General features: G+C 35.0%; 1 protein-coding gene across 1 annotated transcript in view; it reads right to left on the minus strand.

The window, feature by feature from the left end:
- Positions 1 to 6: 6 nt before the first annotated feature.
- LOC119588928 (conserved oligomeric Golgi complex subunit 7-like) overlaps positions 7 to 1,133 on the minus strand; it is a 13,142-nt gene continuing 12,015 nt past the window's right edge. The window contains 4 exon segments of the mRNA XM_037937542.1: positions 7 to 199; positions 201 to 259; positions 600 to 754; positions 945 to 1,054. Coding sequence (XP_037793470.1) covers positions 86 to 199; positions 201 to 259; positions 600 to 754; positions 945 to 1,054 — 438 coding nt within the window. The 3' untranslated portion in view covers positions 7 to 85.

Consider the following 1,133-nt stretch of genomic DNA (forward strand, 5'->3'; position numbering starts at 1 on the left):
TCTGCGCTATTAATAAAATAACCCAAACATCCAAAAATGCACCAACCCTCAAAATAGTACCAACAATTTCTTAAGAGGTTAAGTATTATGACTGTACAGGAATGTTTCGCATCTGTCGAACTGCAGCAATGAGGCGTGGGTTATTTCCAGGAGCAATCTTCCAATACTGTTCCACTGGTGCTTTTAGAAGGAGGTTGAGCTTGTCTAATGGAATCACAAGATGTAACTCCGAGGTCCTCTAAGATGTTGCAGATATAGTCTGAGAAAAGATTAAATTCTTGTGATTATTCAGAACACATGATCTGTGACCATAATTGTAATATAAAATTACTGTGTGTTTTCAAAGTTTTATAACAGAGTCTGACAGTATAACTGTGTGATATTCAATAACAGTATAATTATGTAGTGGGATAACAGTGTATTCTATTTTGGCATTTATATTCAACAAAGGAAAAATGTAGGTTTCCAATAAACATACTGCAATAACTTTTTATAGTTACCATCATATAGTATTTCATATGGTCAGGAAATACCAAACAACTTTTTTAAAGACCAAAAACATAAAACTGTTTTAATACACATGTCAAGCATCAACTTACCAATATCTGTAGTGAGCTGCGTGATCATGGATGTAGTTATCTCTGGGATCTTCAAAATGGCATCTGTATAAAGCTTACAAGTGTTTTGTCCAACACTGTTAATGAGAAAATCAGCTGCACTCACTTCACTCTCACTTACAACCCTTCCAGATGGCCTGAAAAAAATAGTATAACAGTCTCAGAATGCAAGTCAATTTATTTTTACTTTCTCAGTCATGAGAAAATGTTTATTTCTTTTTAAAAACTTTAAAGTGACCTTCAAATATAGTATGAAATCAATCTATCTTATACGTTTAAGAGTAAAATGCTTTAACTCCAGGTTCATAAATTCACCCCCCCCCTTACCCAGAGCTACATGTTGTATTGGCCTCCTGCAAAGCACGGTTCAGTGCTGGGCTATGATTCACCAGCAATGGCTCCAGGTGCTGTGGTAGTGTCATCAGGTACTGTCCTATCTGTGACGAATATATGATAACTTTTTTCAGAACCCATGCTTTCAAATATACATTTTCACTGATCATTGTCTTTCTATTT

This window comes from Penaeus monodon, chromosome 24 (assembly GCF_015228065.2).
Source record: "Penaeus monodon isolate SGIC_2016 chromosome 24, NSTDA_Pmon_1, whole genome shotgun sequence".
In the NCBI taxonomy this organism is placed as follows: Eukaryota; Metazoa; Arthropoda; class Malacostraca; order Decapoda; family Penaeidae; genus Penaeus; species Penaeus monodon.